Source organism: Strongylocentrotus purpuratus, unplaced genomic scaffold, assembly GCF_000002235.5.
Source record: "Strongylocentrotus purpuratus isolate Spur 01 unplaced genomic scaffold, Spur_5.0 spur5_scaffold_11, whole genome shotgun sequence".
Lineage (NCBI taxonomy): Eukaryota > Metazoa > Echinodermata > Echinoidea > Camarodonta > Strongylocentrotidae > Strongylocentrotus > Strongylocentrotus purpuratus.
This window is the reverse complement of record NW_022145596.1, coordinates 6,465,964-6,482,719: the sequence shown is the minus strand read 5'-3', so window position 1 is coordinate 6,482,719 and position 16,756 is coordinate 6,465,964. Positions and strand designations below refer to the sequence as shown.

Sequence of the window (16,756 nt, the reverse complement as noted above, 5' to 3'; positions counted from 1 at the left end):
TGAATTGGAAACTAGGTAGGGGTATTGCAAAACTTATTCGCTCATACATCCTAGGGGCAACTGTAATGGCTAATGGCATACCTGCCAACCTGAGACAAGAGAAATTAGGAGTAAATTTTTCTGGATGGACTACGAGGTCGCGAACCACCGAAGGATTGGGGTAGTAGCCCGTAGATTGGGGGGGGGGGCAGAGATGCCAACCCTATAGGATGGCTGTCAGTAACATTTACCATATTTGTCCGTAACAAATGGGGGTCTTTCCGTAACGCAAGACACCGCAGCATAATTTTCGCGCAAAACGTACACAAACACCCAATCACTCTTACTGCATTTCGAACCTACCATATTCAAGTCCAAAATAAAGATGTGCATAAAAACGTTTTAAAAAATCTGTTTCCAGTCAAAGGATCTCCTTCTCGGGTACTCGCTCTTTTGAGTGAATCCATGATAATATTCAGGAAGAAAACACCTCGTTCAAGCGTCGAATCGCAAATTCGAATCCACAGTCAAATGGCAGAGCTCGTATTCTACACACGCACACGTACACTCACCAGTACCACAGACACACCATACAGCCTAGGCCGCTAGGCCCGGCGTTCATGAACAACAACACACCGTATACCGCACTGCACTTGCAATGCGCCCGCTGAATCACCGAAGTCTTCGCTACTATATTGCGGGCGCCATGCGCACGATCATCTACCCCCATGCTCCCCTCAAAAGGCACGAACGCACGTAGCATACGTAGCGGCCGTGTTGTTTTGGAATTAAACAAGATGGCGGCGGACGGACCATGTGCGCGAAAGTGTCTATCCAGTGTAGTCAAATTCAGTGAACCTATGAGTGAATGCGTGCGACATGCAGCGCTGTGTGCGGAGGCTATGTGATAAGGCGGCATTCGCTATATAAAGTACTTATGTTTATCGTTTCCCCGTAAGGCGTGATCTGGTTATCAGTGCTGTGTTATGCTTTAGTCTTATGCAACAGTCGTTTGTTTTAAAAATATTTTAAAATTACAAAAAATCGGAGTTTTGAGGCATGCAATCGGAATTCGGAGTGGGTATGAAAAAAGCGGAGTAACTCCGCCTAAATCGGGGTGGTTGGCAGGTATGTAATGGTAATGATTTTTAATTTATACACATAAGAGTACATGTTCCTTGCAAAAATTAAGTAAGACCAAGTCTGAATATTTGTGCAATGACATAGATGTCCAAGAAGACGTATGTCAGCAATCATTGTTGGAGTAGTCTTTTCTCTATTGACTCTAACTTACTGTAAGCAGGCATTTTGGCACATATTCTAACCGCCTAACTTCAGGCCAGGTTGAAACCCCATCTAAATCTAATACTTGTCACTATGAAATTACTTTCTCACTTTTATTTCTGGCCAAGTAAATCTTGCTTGTCAATTACATTATTTGTACGGAAATGGAAAAGTTGAGGTTAGGCCTTTCATAAATTAGTGGAGTAAATCAAGCCAGCGGGGTGTTTCTCAAAGACTAAGATCGACTTTAAGTAGGATTTAACTTTGTCAGGCCATTCATACCACTGGTTGTTCTCACTATTGGTCTCTCAATTATGATCTTTAGTATATATTTTTCCTTCAATAATGAACTATCAAACAAATGTGAATTCTGTAGATTTGTGACCATTATTTGCACATCCCTTGAGAGACCAATGCCAGTAAAAGTGAGAGCAAACAGTGGTATGAATGGCCTGCCATAGTTAAATCCAATTCAAAGTCTATCTTAGTCTTTGTGAACCCCCCCCCCCCCCCCCCCAGGTTTAATTTAGACCTCTCACAAGAATGCAGACCATAGTGTTTATCTTGTCACCCATGTCACATATACTCTTTTAATTGTGTGTGTTTTTACTTGTTTGTGATTGTAGCTGACCTCATCTAACATGCTCCATCTTGGCCAAGAGACTGACAAGGCCATCACCGTCAAGGGTCGCGAGTCTCTTCATCTCCTCCTAGACCAGGTAAGTAACTTGCTTGATTCCTCAGAACAGTCAGATTCTGTTGTAACCAGGTTAGGGTGGAAACCACAGAGATGTCTGTTTTAACAGATTGTAAATCAATTGCTTGTGAGAATGAAGTAATGGGTTATTATCTGTAGCTCATCTTCACACAAGTCTTGATCTCTCTCACTTCTGATGCTTGAAAATTCTACATTTCTTATTATAGTAGTAGTAGTAGTAGTAGTAGTGGTGGTTATTTTACCTGACTGCTAAGAAAGCATAAATGCTTGTTAGTAAGCAACCAGAGGACCGACGGCTTTAGGTCCTCTCCGAGGGACTTGGTAATAAGGATTAATGCCTTACCAAAGGGCACTAGCGCATTGACTTGGTTTTGAACCCGGGTCACCCGATTACGAGACCACTGCTCTACCAACTGAGCTATCGCGCCTCCTGTAACTTTTACAGTATGTCAAAAGGAATGATCATCATTTTGCAATTTTAGTTGGCTTTCATGCCGTCCCTCTGTTTTCAGATGTCAGAAATTACATCACCAAAAGATTGATGTAGTTGTTGTCAGATATTACAATGCCAGAAATAAAATATTCCATATTTCTTGGTGTTCCAATTTATAATTGCTTGCATGTTGATGTTTTATATTTATCTAGTTGAATTATTTTGTAGTCTCCAAACAGCATCCCATATATGTTCATTATATTTGTCCTCTTTCTCCCTCTTTCTTTAGATTGTGAAAGAATCACCATTCCTGACTCAGGACCTCCTTGAGTCTTGCTTCCCATATGCTCTCTTGAGGAACGCATACCACACTGTCCTGAAGAGGGATTAAACCATCTCTTCAATCCCTATCTCTGTCCCATACGCTCTCTTGAGGAATGCATACCACACTGTCCTGAAGAGGGATTAAACCATCTCTTCAATACCAAACAAATCTTGGTATGGAATAACACCATGTTAGGACTCAAGACTTAATAGAACCCTGCTTCCCTGTATACACTTGAACCCTATCTCTCTAATCAGAAGGGAAGTTGGTATGAAGTTACATCCCGTCAGGACTCAAAACATATCAGAATTCCCTTTATGCGGTCTTTAGGAATTAAATCCCTGTCTCTATACCAAGAAGAGTTCTGTTGTAATGGTATGCCCTTGTAAAACCTCCAAGAATCTTGCTTCCATAGTTGTATCCTGTGGCCCAATTTCTGTACATAGAAGGGAACTTGGTATGAAGCTTCAACATTGTAAGACTGACCTAGAATCCTGTTTCCCCAAAATATCTTTTAAAGAACATCTATCACACTGTCCTGGAGAGAGATAAAGCGTTTTCCTTGAGCCACACCATTTAGTCTGCCCCTCCTCCCAGAACTCTGTACCCCCAAAGACCTAAAGGGTTTCAATGCTAAGGCCAGTTCCTGTGTCCTCCTCTGGACCGGGCTGGTGTACTGACTTAAGAAGAAGTCCTGAAGCCCCTCTTTCTGACCAAGAAGGAACCATGTTATGAAGTTACAACCTTGTAACATCTAAAATCCTATATCCCTGATGAAGAAGATCTACCACACTTGTATGGAAAAAAGTTGAGTTGTGTCTTGTATTACAAGAAATAACATGGGTATTAATTACACCCTTGTAGGACAAGAGACTTGATTTTACAGTCGTCCTCCATTTTACAGCCATCATGTAGGGATTGGGGTTGGTTATTGCATGGTGAACCAAAAATGCTGTAGAGCTTTGCTAGCTGTGTAAGAGCTATGAGTTCCTGTTTCCCTGAAGAGACATTGTTTATTTTCAAAATGAAATATGTTTATAGTGTGTATATGAAGGATAGTCAGTAGTTATATGTATATAGAGGCCAACATTGTAGTCTGCATTTTTTACAGAATTTCATTATGATTATTCATATTTCTTTCTTAGATACATGTAAATACATTGTATCTGAATAATTTGTACATGTCTATTGAGATTAGAGTAAGTGAATATTTAATCTGATTTTGTAATCTCTATCATCTATATCCTAATTTTGATCAGTAACTGATGAAGGGTTAGAGAAGCTTTACATTTTTAATTCAAACACTTTTCAAGCGTCTCATTGATGATGTATTTAGATAGACCATGGAGTTCTGTATGTATGATTGGGTGTTTATCTGGGGTGAATATTGGTGGGAATGGATGTATTGATATACTTGTGAATAAACCTAATCATAAAAAGAGAAGTACGTAAGTTTTGCAGTTAGCAGTGGCATTCTGATATATAACAGGAAATTACGGAAACGGAGCCATTCATGTACCGGTACACTTATGTCCTTTGGCAAGATATGAATCTACATTTGCCACTCTCCACCCAGGTGTTAAATGGGTACCGGTAGGAAGGAATCGGTAGCATAGCATAGCAGAGCTGGGGTAATATTGGAGCACCTTGAGCACCTTGCATGGTGGATATGTGCACTACAAAAAAAATATCCAATATTATTATTAAAGTTCATACCATGTACCCTCTTTACTTGATGTACCCTATTATTTACACTTCTAATAAATTGCTTGTAAAGAATACTGATTATTCTAAAACAAGTATGTTGAGTGAAAGCTAGTCATTCAAGTAATTGTCTCACTAGGTAAGGTATGTATGGCTGGCAGTAGTACATGCAAAATTGCACAATGGTCAAAATATATCCATATTCAGATGCACAAATATCACACTATATCCACATTATATAAGTATGTACATGGCTATAATTATTATTTCCCAAAAAAGTAGTATTCGTGTATGAACATCTGCAAATCTTACATTAGCCTTTGAATTTATTGTTGATATTCTATGTATGCAGTACAATAATGTATTGAAATTGCTTACCGGTACAATGAAATTTAGGGAACTGTTTTGGACTGAACTTATAATGGGTAAATGAAGATGGCTTGGTTGGCCAGTGAAAATTGAGTGGTGACAATTCTTTTATGCTTGTGCTTTCAAATATATTTATTATATTCTAGTTGTTTGTATGTACGTTGAGCATAATCATGATTATTACACATTGTACAGAGGAAAATATAGATGCTTTTGTATGAGCATGGGTACGATATAGCATGATTTTATAGCAACAGCATGGATTACGATGATCCATGGTAGATAAAGGCATTCCTGTGTTTCTTAATACCAGTATATGTTTTTGTTTCCCAGTCGAACACACCATGACATAATACTGTCTGTTCAGAGTGTTGAAGTATATGAGGTAACTCACTTCTGGTTCTAAACAGGCATTAATATCTTCTAGTCATTACTTTCCACTGCTCTATGCTAAAGCGAAAATTGTTTTGATTGTACCAATGGAGCTTTTGTGAAGTAATTGATTAATACACAAAGCTGTGGATGTCTCGTTTCTTATCTTCTACATGTACCAAGCGTAATTATTTTCAATTAATTTATAATTTTGGTGACATAATTTGATTATTAATCTTAACACAATGATTTGTCCATTATTTGAAATAATTGTGCTGCAGATTTTTTTTTTTACTGCCATGAATAAAGAGATTTATGGTCATGAAAAAACAATGAGTAATATTACAAAGTACTTTATGTTTGTGCCATAGTTATTTGGCCTCAGAGTTTTGTTGCTAAGGCCAAAGTAAACCACCACAAATATCTATAGTGGTATGGTCCCTTTATCATACTTCAAATGTAATCAGATTATGTAATGACATTCTATGATCCCACCTAAAATGTGATATTTTAACTTTCAAAGGTAAACATATATTAAGATACCCTTTACAAACATATTACTGTTCCTCATATGAATGTTGCTGCCACATCAAATATATAGGGTATTAGTGTGATACCAAGCTCTGAAAATGCATGTGTAACTTCTGAAGCTTTGACACTGCACCATACAGGCAAGTTCTAGTGTGTATCACATTTGTATTCTTGATTTAATCACATGAAATAATTATCTAGCGGACAAGTCACCCATTTCAATGATATTAGACAGCTCAATTAAGAAATCAGCACACATTATAGACAAGATTTACTTGTCCAGATATATTTATATTGAAATATTTACACAGGATATTCTTATGTATAAATTCATCAACTAAAAGAAATTTAGGTGTGCATTTGTATACAGACTTAGCATTATAAAGGTATGGAGTATACTCTTCAAGATAATTATATTTGTACCTAGTATATAGATAATGTACCCTCTTTAGGAGAATAATATTGGTTATAAAAATATCAATTTTTAAAATCCATTTTTCTTCCTTTAGAGTTTTATTTATGTATTGTGCTACCCAGAAATTGAAAGAAGTCATGAATGCGATTTTTATCATCATCATGGTGCATAACTCGCATACCAGTGTAATGTGTAAGGTTAATTACTTCTGGTCAAAAGTATACAAATTTGTGTTGCTATCTGTAATAATGACATAAAACAATTTCATATCTGTTTTTTGTTGTTGCTAGTAGTGATACAGTACACATCATGTTAAAGAAGTGAAATAATTGGTAGCAGTTTCAATTATGAACAAATTAAGAGATGACAAAATGCCATTTCTTCAACTGCTAAGATTGATTTTTTACAAAGCTTACGTACAGCGTTGAATGTCTATGTTTCGGATGGTAGTGGATGGTAGTGGATGGTAGTGGATGGTAGTGGATGGTAGTGGATGGTAGTCATAGAAAAATTACCATCCAAATTTGATCATTGTCAATCCAATTTGGTTTATTTGATAAATAAAGCTTTCTATAAAATTGCAAGCTCAATAGCAAAGGGTGCATTGTAATTTCAGTTTCTGTTTCCAGATTGTTTATAGTGTTGGTAAAGATGAAGATTAACACATAAATCATGGGATGAATGAATTAGTGTGATGGTGATAGAGTTAAATATACAACAGCAAAATAGAGAGGGAGAGAGAGAGAGAGGGGAGTATGAATGATGGTGGATGATGATGATTTTGATGAGGATGATGATGATGATGATGATGATGATGCTGATGATGGTGATGATGATGATGATGATGATGATGGATGATGATGATGATGATGATGGATGATGATGGATGATGATGATGATTTTGATGAGGATGATGATGATGATGATGATGATGGTGATGGTGATGATGATGATGATGATGATGATGGATGATGATGATGATGATGATGGATGATGATGGATGATGATGATGATGATGATGATGATGATGATGATGATGATGGTGATGATGATGATGATGATGATGATGATGATAGATGATGATGATGATGATGATGATGATGATGATGATGATGGATGATGATGATGATGATGATGATGATGTTAATAAGGATGAGGATGGAGAAGAGTATGGTTCTATCAGTTATGGCAGTTATGGTGATGATGGCGGTAGTGGTGGTGATGGTGGTGATGGACGTTGTTTGGTGGTGGTGCTGCATGGTGGTGGTAGTGCTGGTGGGTGTGGTGATTTGCTGGTGGTGGAGGTGAAGTGGTGATAGTGGTGTTGGTGTGTATGCCTGGTGTGGTATTGTGGTGGTATTTGTGGTTTGGTAGTGATAGTTTGGTTGTGGTGGTGGTGGTGGTTTGATGGTTTAGTGGTGATGGTGGTGTTGGTATTTATGGTTTGGTGGTGGTGGAGGTTTGGTTGTGGTGGTATTGGTAGTGGTGATGATGGTTGTTTGGGGTGGTGGTAATGGTGGTGGTAGTGATGGTGGTTGTTTGGTGGTAGTGGTGGTGGTAGTGATGGTGATTGTCTAGTGGTGGTAGTGGTGATGGTGGTGTTGGTGTGTATGCCTGGTGTGGTATTGTGGTGGTATTTGTGGTTTGGTAGTGATAGTTTGGTAGTGGTGGTGGTTTGATGGTTTAGTGGTGATGGTGGTGTTGGTATTTATGGTTTGGTGGTGGTGGAGGTTTGGTTGTGGTGGTATTGGTAGTGGTGATGGTGGTTGTTTGGGGTGGTGGTATTGGTAGTGGTGATGGTGGTTGTTTGGGGTAGTGGTAATGGTGGTGGTAGTGATGGTGGTTGTTTGGTGGTAGTGGTGGTGGTAGTGATGGTGATTGTTTAGTGGTGGTAGTGGTGGTGGTGGTGGTGATGGTGGTGATGGTCGTTGTTTGATAGTGGTGCTGCATGGTGGTGGTGGTGATTTGATGATGGTGGTTGGGTAATGATATTGATTTATAAAGAAGGAAATAATAAAGCAGTGATGTTGATATTGATGATAACTTTTCCTTTATCTCAATGATGAGTGCTACAAGCATTAAATGTAATGTAGTCATTCTAGATATCTTGTTTAACAATGATAACATTTAAGATCTGCTTTTGCTCTCGTCTTTAGTAATTGATATTAATTCATCAACAATTAAGAATACTTTAGAAGACAGCACCAAGCACTTTTTTCTGGAAGGCATCATAAAGACATTTATACCACGATAATATTAGAAACATTTAACAATTTATAATGTCATATAAATTGCGCTCGTAAACTTTCAATTTTTTATAAATATTAAGTCTTTGTTATGTACATTTTCCCTTTTATTAACACATACAACAGTTTAGATATCAAAAAATAAAAAATAATAAAAAAATGATAAAAAAATATGTGTAGTGTAATAAATAATCTATTCAACTAAACGTAATTGTTCCGAGTGTGTGTGTAAGAGAGAGAGAGAGAGAGAGAGAGAGAGAGAGAGAGAGAGAGAGAGAAAGAGAGAGGGAGAAAGAGAGAGGGACGGAGTAAGAAAGAGAAAGAGATAGATAGAGAGAGGGGGAGAGAGAGGGAGAGAGAGAGAGAGAGAGAATGAGAAGAAGAATAATTATAGCACATACTACAACTAAGTAGGAGAGTTTTACACGTACAGGACCGTGCAACCCAAGATGATATATGATTGCTTGATTTTTATTCGACAAGCTTCCAACATACAACAATATACAAAAATAACAGATCAGAAATAAGTCAGCTTGAACAGGATAACCCACGAAAGCTCGAGAGCTTATTTCCACTGGGGTCCCTTACAGACACATATAAAATTAATAAGTTAAAATAGTAATAATTATTTACAGACAGATAAGAAAAATAAAAGAATTACTCATTAAAGATAATAATAATAACAACATTAAACTGAGGATAGAAATGATAATAAGTACAAGAAGAAAAGGAAGAAGGAGAAGAAGAAAAAGAGGCGGAGGAAGAAGAGGAAAATAATAATGAATTTGTAGAATTTCTATATCGTACGAAAACATAAGTATATACAAAATGAAAAAGTATGAACCGGCAGAAGAATACAAATTTCAATCATATAACATGTCATTTACTTCTCTTATCTGACTGTCAAGTATTAGGTATTCCTTTAATTTCCTCTTAAAATGAGCATAGTTTTCTATTTCCTTTATACCATTGGGAAGGGAATTCCAATGTTTTATGGTATTGTAATAAAATGAATTTCCAATACTACCTACTCTTTCTGGTAAGTTATAGTTGAATGGGCTATTTCTTGTATTATAATCATGTAAGTCAGTAACAAGATCGAAGTTGGATCGAATATATATGATTCGACCTAGTATGATATATTTTATGCAATACGAGTTGTTTTGATCTTTGGTCGACTTCAAGAAAACCAGCTTTAGAAAGTTCGCTGTAGCCAACATGAGTTCTTGGACCAGAACAGTTGATAAATCTCACCATTTTGTTCTGTATAATTTTCAACTTCTTTTGATCTGACTTGTTTATGTTACTATACCATGCAGGGTTAGCATAGTCAAATAAACATTGAATAAGAGCAAAACAGAGTGTACGTCTTACTTTTAAATCCATACAACTTTGATACCTGTACACAAATTTCAGACGAGAATTTGCTTTTTTTACAACTGATTCTACCTAAAGATGAAAATGAAATTGCGCTAGCCAACTCAATGCCTAAATACTTCACATAATCTTTTCTCTTGATTACTTGATTATTGAGTGTCACTTTGAATTCAAATGACTTTTTAGAACTACTTTTAGAACAAAACAAAATGCTTTCTGTTTTTCCCAAGTGTAAAGAAAGCTTATCATCAGTCATCCAATCGACACACGTAGACAGCTTTTCACTGAGCTTTTCCTCAATATATTTAGGATCAGGATTTGAATAGAGTAGTACGCTGTCATCTGCGTACAATAATAGTTTAAAGTCTTTTATACAAATACACATATCATTTATATAACTTGAAAATAGAATTGGGCCTAAAATGCTTCCCTGAGGAACACCGCATGTTATAGGCATTAGTTTAGAACGAATATCATGAATGGCCACTACTTGGTGTAGATTAGATAAGTAGGATCTGAACCAATCTAAACTTGCCTTATTAAAACCCATTAGTTGTAACTTCTTCAATAAGACGCAATGATTAACTGTATCAAAAGATTTTTGCAGATCAAGGAGCACCATACCAACAAAGCGCCCTTGGAAAGTTTCTGTCCTCAAATAATCAGTCAAATGAATTAGACATGTTTCAGTCGAATAATCATGTCGAAAACCAGATTGAAATTCATAAATTATATCATTTTCTTTGAAGTATCTTTCAATTTGAACACAGACCGATTTTTCTAGAATCTTTGATGCTACGCTTAAAACACTAATAGGTCTATAGTTGCTAACATCAGTTTTATCTTTCTTTTTATAAAGTGGAGTCACTTTTGCTATTTTCATATCCTCTGGAAAAGTACTCGGCAAGATAGATAGGTTCATTAAGTAACTTAGAGGCTTAAATAAAACCTTCGCACCATCTTTTAGGAATTTAGCTGGAATTATGCCTAACCCAGTACTTTTTTTATACATTCAACTTACGTAACTCTTTGAAAACAAATTGGTCACTGATTGGTAATAACTCAAAGCTGTTTTCACGTACACCTTTTCTTTCGTAAAAATCACGAATACAATCATTGTCTGCGCTGAAAAAGTCTTGGGAAGGGGGGCGTTTGTCTACTAATTTGGCAGCCACATTTGTGAAATGAGAATTGAATTCATCAGCGTTGGCCATCTTATCATGACATAATTCCCCATCAATTTTAATGACAGATTCTTGTTCTTTTCGTTTCTTATTTTTGAATCCTAAGCTTTTTAGATTCTGCCAAAGCCTTTTCGAATCTTGTTTATTTTCTTCTATCTTGTTTTGTAAGTAATCGAGTTTAGCCTTTTTCACCTCTCTTTGGACCATATTTCTTAATACTCTGTATCTTTTATATATCGAAGTTCGACACACTGACCAAGAAGGAGGCAGGTATGAAAAATTAAGGTACGAAAATAATAATTCTCGTACAAAATACAGTCTAACCTGGCTCAGTGTCAGTGTCTTTCTATAAAGGCCACCTGCCTACGAGGGCCACCTTTCATATTTTCCTTGCATGGCCTTGATAGAAAAACGAAAGAGAAATGCATTCCCTAATATACTAAAAAATGTCCATGGCTAGTTACTTTCCATCGGCATGCGCCTTGAAAGTAAAAATTTGTTTACCCCCCCCCCTCCCCAGCCCCGACCATAAATGCACAGTTTATATACAATCCAAATACATTTGTCTTATTTATACGCCTTTAAAAATAGAACCACATCAACCTTAATAATGAGCACTCTATTATTTTAGTATTAATACTCCTTTTACCGCCAATCAATATTAGAAACTAAAACCTCGCCATTAATTGTTACCTGAAAAGAGCGCTCTTATGTAGTCTTTTGCTCTCTTTTTTTTGTTGCTCGCTCGTTAATAGGTCGGAAATCTGTCACACGCTAGTTCAAGTGATGATCATTGAGTTAAGTCTGTGACCAGTAGTAATTATAATACATATAATTAGGATAAATTTCGCTACCCATGTCAAAGTATAACCATAGACGTAGTGAGAGCGAATATAAGCAATATTTGCCATGACATGTTCATTCTCCACGCTTGACTGCGTGGTAGGGGTTCACCCTGTTCGTTGGCGGGTGTCGTCACCGTCGTCGTACTTGGTTGAAAAAGCGCCACCGTCGTTGTCGACTCGGGAGTGGTCGCACTACAGTCGAAGTCATCGCCAAACGTTCCTAAAGTTGATGCCGTTATGTCGTTGCAGTTGTTGCAGCTGCAGCAATGTTGACAGTTGTTGATGTCTGCAAAGAGACCGAGGCAAGTCTCCAGGCAGAACCACTTTCTGCTGTAGCAACCGCGTGACGTCACAACACCACTGCCAGAGCTAGACTGACTGTATGAAACCTGGTTACAATACAAGATGAAAATATAAGATCAAAATGTATACCTTTTTTTCTTCAAAATTCCATTCTTCCATCTGGGACCTTTTTAATTGAAAAAAAATGATTTTACGCAACTTAAAAAGAAGGGGAATGAAATCCCTGACTTTCAACTAATCAGAGTCACGTATTTGGACTTGCATTTAGTTGCGGAGATGTCATCATATTTATGACTTAACTAAGACTTTTATGTTTTATACAAGCAGGTATATCAGAAAATAACAAACACGGCCTGTTACAGTCTTCTTCTTTTCCGTACTTAAAATATTTTGGTTGATTTGTTTTGTTTTGTTACCTTTACTTTGTAAATTATACATGCTTTTGTTTTGTTTTGATAACATCTTAACCGTTATCTCTTGTTAATATTAACTTGAAGAGATATTTGGTAACTGCATCTCTATGGACCCGATAGGCTACATAATGTGCCTATGCAAATTAGATATCAATTCAGAAGTCAAAAGATACTAATGATAAAGTTTAATCAATTTGATTTAATTCAAAGAAATTGTATATGCATACAATTATATTCCATATTGACCAAACACCGAAATTGGTGCCTGAGGTAGATTGGGTGGAATTAACCCAACTTTGGGGTGTGTTTCGGGGACTTTGGGGGCCCTGCAAGGAATCGCTTAAGTCAGGCTGACAAGCTTTTTATCACTGACTTATTAGATGGTCTAAGTAACTTTGAGGGGTCAAGTGTTATGGGCAAGGCGGGTGACCATTTCTGGACAGCTCCCACTCCAAGACTATAAGCTTTTTTTCTTTCCATTAATTGCTTTATATCAATAGTACTTACATAACATGAACCCTTACAATCCTCGACGACCTGCATATTGCGGGTATTTGGAGTATCAACGCATGGTCCACTGCCCGACTGATCACTGGTGCATTGATAACAACGCAGGCCCGTAGCAGACGACGCGATACCTATATAGGGCAAGATAGGGATCGTGAAAAGTATTTTTTTGACAAAAACAAACACAAACACACAACCTCGCATATTTGAAAAGTTTTGGTTTTCAGAAACCGTCAGATTAGAGCCATATTTCAATGGTGTTTTCATCCCTATATTATAATAGTGAATTATGCTAATCTCTTCAAAACGCGAGTAAAGAAAATAATGCTATTCTCAAATGTCACTCAACCGACGTATACCTACTTGAATATGACCTATCCTGGATATGGAGGCAACTTACTGAATGGATTTAGCCATGGATAGCAAGATATCAAAAGAACTGAAAAGATTGTTATTTACTTCTTCTTCAAACCGTGTGTCCATGAAATGGGATAATCGAAATGGTTGAGCTGTATTCTAGTCCACCATAAAAATAAGCCTCCTCTTTAAGTTTGAAAACACAAATTTTAAGAAGCTTGAATGAAAATTAAGAAGGACTGCCCTTGAAATGCTCTCCTGTTAAACATATAACTGCGAATCTTGGATGTATCCTTTGGACCAAAAATATTATGTAGGGTACAAGTTTGTGAAGACATTTGTGTTATCTACATCACCATGCATGCCGATACCTACAAGCAGCATTTCTTATATACATTACAATCAGCCAATCACCGTGATCACAGTAGCTTCTGGGCAGTTATTTAGATATCAAATTCTACCACCAAGACCTATTCTGGATCCCGAAATGGGGCATTATCGACACAGTGCCTAGACTACCACGGAATATATCGAACAGTACTATGATCATTATATTTCACAGGGGAAGAATTCATGGTTCTCCCGACGAAAAGGGAATTAGGGGAAAGGAAGTTAGGAAGAAAGGAGAGAGAAAGATAGAGAGAGGGAGTTATATAGAGAGAGAAAGAGAGAGAAAGACAGAGAGGGATAGATCGAGAGAGAGAGAGGGGGGGGGGAACGGACCGGGGTAGGGGGGGGGGGGGGGGGTAGCCCTCATACTCTCTTCTTCTCTCATGTATTCCATATTAAAGACCCCACCCCCAGCTTTGTTTCATGCTACGCCACTTCATGATGCAAAATCCAACCCCCCCCCCCCCCCCCCATAATAATAACCCAACAATGCTGCATTGTAAAATGTTTGTTTTTCTTCATATAAAAACACAATTCAATGTATAGAACATGACACTGGACGTCGATCAACACAATAGTTGTGTTGATAGACGTCCAATAATTATTTTTATAGATGAAAAATAGGTCAACATCTGTAGCTAGGGCAATGTTAGTACAAGGTCACCGACATCCCATTGAAACGTTGAAACCCATGTTAACGATACTAGACACACAATTCAATGGGGGTGGCGCGAGCTTGTATTCACGACTTGTTTACATAACCAAACATCCCAGACAGGTGGTGAAAGATATTACATTTCATAATGATGATCTATGATGGAAAGGTTGGTCCCAATATATTGAATAAGGCACGCGGGAATAAAATGGACTAGTAAATTTGACTGGAATTATATTTTATTATGCTCTTTTTAAGATATAATATAAACAAAATTGTTTCCCAGTTATAAATTCTTTGTTACAGATACACCTTATCCCATCTGTATAACACTTTTTCCTTTTCAGTTACAAAGCGCTGCTCACATTGCTCCACATTTTTGGGCCACATTATAATCTCAATCTCTATAATTTCAATTGAAATTGATATTATGTCTACAACTTGTAATATATGAATAAAATCTTGAACCATAATTGTATCATTATTTAAGAATGAATTATAATGTTTTTCTATCTAGTTACTGTTGTACTATTTTAGTTAAGATCTTGTCAGAATTTTTGTTTGAGGATAGTTCAATAGTAGATGCATGTAATTAATTAAGCTTGTAATACAATGTAAAGCACATAGAGACATACCTTGTATAATGAGCTATAGAAATATAATTTATTATTATTATATTATCATCAATGATGTAAGGAGGAGCTTGCTTATATCAATAGAACCTCAAATAATTATGATTAAGGAGGACCCTTAATACTATATACTACATAAGCCCCATATATAGATTTACAGGTACTCGCTTCTTTTCTTCTCTCATGAGATTGAAAAGGGTTGAATCAAACTTCAATTCTGTATTAAATAAAAAGGAGGATTAAAAAGTACCTATATTTGTTTTGATTGTTTTGTATGTTAGTTACCTCCGATCCAGTTACATGTTTGAATAATATATCCAACCTATTAACAAATTGAAGTGTAAAGTCTTTCCATAGTGGACATTGTATTATGATAAATGGTTTTATATCCCTGAAAGGCATTTAGTAATGTGTTTAATGAGCAGATAGCAGGAACCCGGCCGATATGAAATTAGATTTATAATTTCAGGTACAATAATGCATGAAGATTTAGGCCCGAATTCACAACAGTGGTACAAAACCCCCCGGGGGTTTAAACCCCCTCCTAGGTTTTTGAAACCATGGTTTAAACCCCCAGGGGGTTTAAACCTGCTTTGTGAATCAGAAAATCAGAGGTTTAAACCTCCGAGGGGGGTTTTGTACCACACCCATGGTACAATCCCTCTTTGTACCACTGTTGTAAATTCGGGTCTTAATGTTTTTTTTGTATCGCAATAGACATTTCAATTTTGCTCTTGACTCAACCTGCATTTGCCGATATCTCGCAAAAGAAAATTCCAAACTCTATTCAAACTGCAAGGTAATGGCCACGCTAATGCGAGATTTCATTATCGTTGTCATAATAATAATATTGAATGCTTGGGAAATCTCCATAACAGATGATTCATAAATGCATTACCAATTCAACGTTCTTGAAGGTATGGAATTTTGGCAAACATCATTAGTATTCGGGGCTTTTATGAATAGCGCTAGCTATACTGCAGACGTATATACAAGTTTTAACAATTCTCGGAGCAAGATTAGGATAAAGAGAGATACATGTTTACCTGTACCAATTTTATATTGGACAAAATGAGGAATCACGCATAGATATAGAGCAATAACGGGAGGGTTACTGAAATCCTAACCGGTGGGGAAAGGCAGTAACTGAGGTATTTTTAACATCGTAGGCAAGGTTGGGAAGTAGAAGGGAAAAAAGGGCAGAATAAAGGAAAATATATATCATAGGATCCGGGCTAACTCGGACCAGGGGACAACTCGGCCCAGCTGCAAAAACGGTCATTTTTTGTCATTTTACCCTAACTCTAACCCTAACTCTAACCCTAACCCTAACCCTAACCCTAACCCTAACCCTAAACCTAACCCTAAACCTAAAGGCATGCAAAAACTGACCGTTTTTGTACCTGGGCCGAGTTGTCCCCTGGTCTGAGTTAGCCCGACTCCATACACTTAAAAGAGAAAGAGAGAGAGAAAAAAAACGCACAAACGCTCACGCACACCTCACGCACACATACACACACCCACACGCAGAGAGGAATGTGTGGGTAAAATAAGACGAATACACGATATCCATGCTACTTAAGTTGACAAAATAAGATGCAATAACAAATCTAATAGATAAAGATAGTCCATTATGCACTTACCAAATAAAATTATCAGCGTTGTGCAAATATCCATAATAATCTTCTTTCAGAGCTTATGAAGTAAGTGTTCAAAT

The 16,756-nt window shown here is 37.0% G+C and overlaps 2 protein-coding genes across 3 annotated transcripts in view; one reads left to right on the top strand and one right to left on the bottom strand.

The window, feature by feature from the left end:
• The window catches only part of LOC115922179 (nck-associated protein 1-like), a 32,503-nt gene extending 26,298 nt beyond the window's left edge, over positions 1-6,205 (top strand). The window contains exons 28-29 of one of the 2 annotated variants that reach the window (XM_030980481.1): positions 1,890-1,982; positions 2,704-6,205. In XM_030980481.1, coding sequence (XP_030836341.1) covers positions 1,890-1,982; positions 2,704-2,805 — 195 coding nt within the window. In that variant the 3' untranslated portion in view covers positions 2,806-6,205. The remainder of the gene's footprint in view (positions 1-1,889; positions 1,983-2,703) is intronic. The other variant, XM_030980483.1, reaches the window with a different exon arrangement.
• Positions 6,206-11,463: 5,258 nt separating this feature from the next.
• LOC115922377 lies at positions 11,464-16,756 on the bottom strand. The gene is made up of 3 exons (XM_030981323.1): positions 16,683-16,756; positions 13,006-13,136; positions 11,464-12,171 (listed from the first exon to the last, which is right to left on the bottom strand). Exons 1-3 carry the CDS (start codon positions 16,714-16,716, stop codon positions 11,797-11,799), a joined length of 540 nt encoding a protein of 179 aa, XP_030837183.1. The 5' UTR covers positions 16,717-16,756; the 3' UTR covers positions 11,464-11,796.

What these genes read in the sequence shown, in the direction of transcription:
- LOC115922377 (XM_030981323.1), bottom strand. Translation starts at nt 16,716, where the DNA reads ATGGATATTTGCACAACGCTGATAATTTTATTTG. An exon ending in AACGCTGATAATTTTATTTG is followed by an intron (nt 13,137 to 16,682) that starts GTAAGTGCATAA and finishes TGCCCTATATAG; the next exon opens with GTATCGCGTCGTCTGCTACG. An exon ending in ATTGTAAGGGTTCATGTTAT is followed by an intron (nt 12,172 to 13,005) that starts GTAAGTACTATT and finishes TATTGTAACCAG; the next exon opens with GTTTCATACAGTCAGTCTAG.